The 2,330-nt window shown below is 40.9% G+C and overlaps 1 protein-coding gene across 1 annotated transcript; it reads right to left on the minus strand.

Annotated features, from left to right (window-relative positions):
- On the minus strand, window positions 1–1,524 carry CKS2 (CDC28 protein kinase regulatory subunit 2). Its single transcript, XM_009995694.1, has 3 exons — window positions 1,499–1,524; window positions 1,131–1,258; window positions 1–53 (listed from the first exon to the last, which is right to left on the minus strand). Exons 1-3 carry the CDS (start codon window positions 1,522–1,524, stop codon window positions 1–3), a joined length of 207 nt encoding a protein of 68 aa, XP_009993996.1.
- Between the last annotated feature and the right edge of the window lie 806 nt (window positions 1,525–2,330).

Consider the following 2,330-nt stretch of genomic DNA (forward strand, 5'->3'; position numbering starts at 1 on the left):
TCATTTCTGCTCATCCTTTGGAAGAGGTCTTCTGAAGAGAAGAATATGGGGTTCTGTGGAAATAAAATTTTAAAAAGCGTCAGTTTATCACCGAAGTCTTGTTTGCAGGGTTTTCTTCCATTTAAGAAGTCTTGAACAATAGTTGAATCTTGCTGTCAAATAATAAACAGATTAAGTCCAGAAATATGATCCAGTGTACTATTACAGACCAACTTTGCAGTAATGTTGTAACAGTCAAACAGGTACCTTTGAAAATGTTTTACCAAATATTGGCAGCATCTTAAAGTCAAGATACTTACAGCAAAGAAAGAAATGGAAAAAGTATTTTAGTTAGTATTTGTAATAACTCCATCGCTCTACATTAGGCGATTTGATGACCTTTGTTACTGTACCTTGGCCTTACAAAACTGCTGGTGCTGCCTTTGTTAGGTACATAATGTCAAGCATCAACAAAAGCTACTTTAGTTAATACAGCCAGCTTCCATTATTATTGATTTGACTCAATTGCAAACTTCTCCAAAAGGTATCAAAGGCACCTAGGTAAGAGGAACCATTGGTTCTTCACCCATTTGTTCAGAAACTTGGAACTCTGTGATTCTGCAATGCACTTATCAGTTAGTTTTCAGTCAGGCTTGTCAGTGGTAAGTTACCTGGAACGGCTGCTTTCGGTACATTGTAGCTGCTCATTTTGGGGTTTCACATCTCATTAATGGAAACACTGGTTTTAAGTGCTGGTTGTTGTAGGCTATGCTACTAGAGCTCAAACTACATTGTAGCCTTTTCAGAGCATTAATAGAGAACCTTGTCCACGAGGATCTATTAAGTTTTTCTGTAAAAAAGTGGGCGTGTCAGCTTCAAGAGCTCACAATAAGCTATTACTATAGGCAGAGATAGGCTCCATTTCCAGTTTGTCATGTTTTGTCTACTGATAGACCACAGGCTACACAGCTCTGCAGCTCTGGGAGGAAGACATGATAGTAAGGAGATAAAGAGGAATCCAAACATTCAGTAGTGAATTCCATCTGCATTCTACATCAGAAGCAATTATGCACTACACACTTCAGTCGAGCACCAGGCACTTGATACTTTAAGTTTCTTTTGTTCATATAATTCTGTTCAGATGTCCTTACCTGGCTCATGGATCATATAGTGAACCCAGCCAAGACTTTGCTGAACGCCAAGTCGCCTCCACTCTTCTTCAGACATTAGATGGGATTTTGGCACTTGTTTTGAAAGTTCTCTTGGCAGCATCACATGTCTGTAGAGGTTTAATAATTAAACACACAGTAGATACGTTAACACCTGTGTACACTTGAAAACTTGCACTGAAAAGACAGTAAGCAACTTCAATGATGAATATTAGCACTGTCTAAGGAGAAGGCTAAGATGCTTATTGGTATCAGTAATTTGGTTATGAAGCATCTGAGAATCCAGTTTTAAAACATCTACTAAGCATTACATCTGTAATGCAACTGCATATTAAAAACAGTCAACTTACTGCTTAATTCCCTTGCATGCTATCATGCTACTTGAATAGAATTATGTGATCCTGCCAATTGGCCATCATGTTTTAAAAACAAGGACTTTGGCCTTTTAGCACAGTTGACAAAGTCACTCCTGTTTGTATTTTGCATTTTGTAACCAACAGTACATTTTCCACAGGAAATACAGTGAAGGCTTACATAGACTGAGCACTAACATCAGTTAGGAACCTGACAGGTAATCTGAGGAAAAACATAGTCTGTTCTCCTCATTTGCAAGTTCCTTTATCACTTAATAGAATGCAAAAGATTCAGATGTCATAGAAGTCAGCTGGTAAGAGGGGACACTTAGATCTCTACACAGAAGAAAAAAAACCACCTTATTTGCACTGGTGCTTTCAAGTAAACCTATAGGGCTGAACTTCAACATTATCAGTTATAATCCATAACTGACTGGTGCTATAACATAGCTTTGAAAACTAGCAGATAGAGCATGGCCTCCAAGGCTCTACAAACTACATTTAATAGTACTTTGTTTTGACGCGGCTCTGAGTTGCCTTCAAAGCTTATACATTAATTAAAATACATGCTTCAACATCATTCAACTGTCGAATTGAATTAAACAGTACAATACGTTATTCTTAGCTGCATGGAGCGCTATGAACACAGAGATTCCCGTTCCTTGCTCAACTCCTCACGGCACAGAACCGAGACACCAGGCCCCGGGCCGGCCGCGCCCGCCCCGCGCGGGCAGCGCCAGCGCCCCCCAGGACCGTCCGCAGGCGCCGAGCGCTCCCCACAGGCCGCGCTGCCGAAGCCCAGCTCTGCAGCAGCCGCCTCGTCCCCCCG

Source organism: Chaetura pelagica, unplaced genomic scaffold (assembly GCF_000747805.2).
Source record: "Chaetura pelagica isolate M959 unplaced genomic scaffold, ChaPel_1.0 scaffold163, whole genome shotgun sequence".
NCBI classification, from domain to species: Eukaryota; Metazoa; Chordata; class Aves; order Apodiformes; family Apodidae; genus Chaetura; species Chaetura pelagica.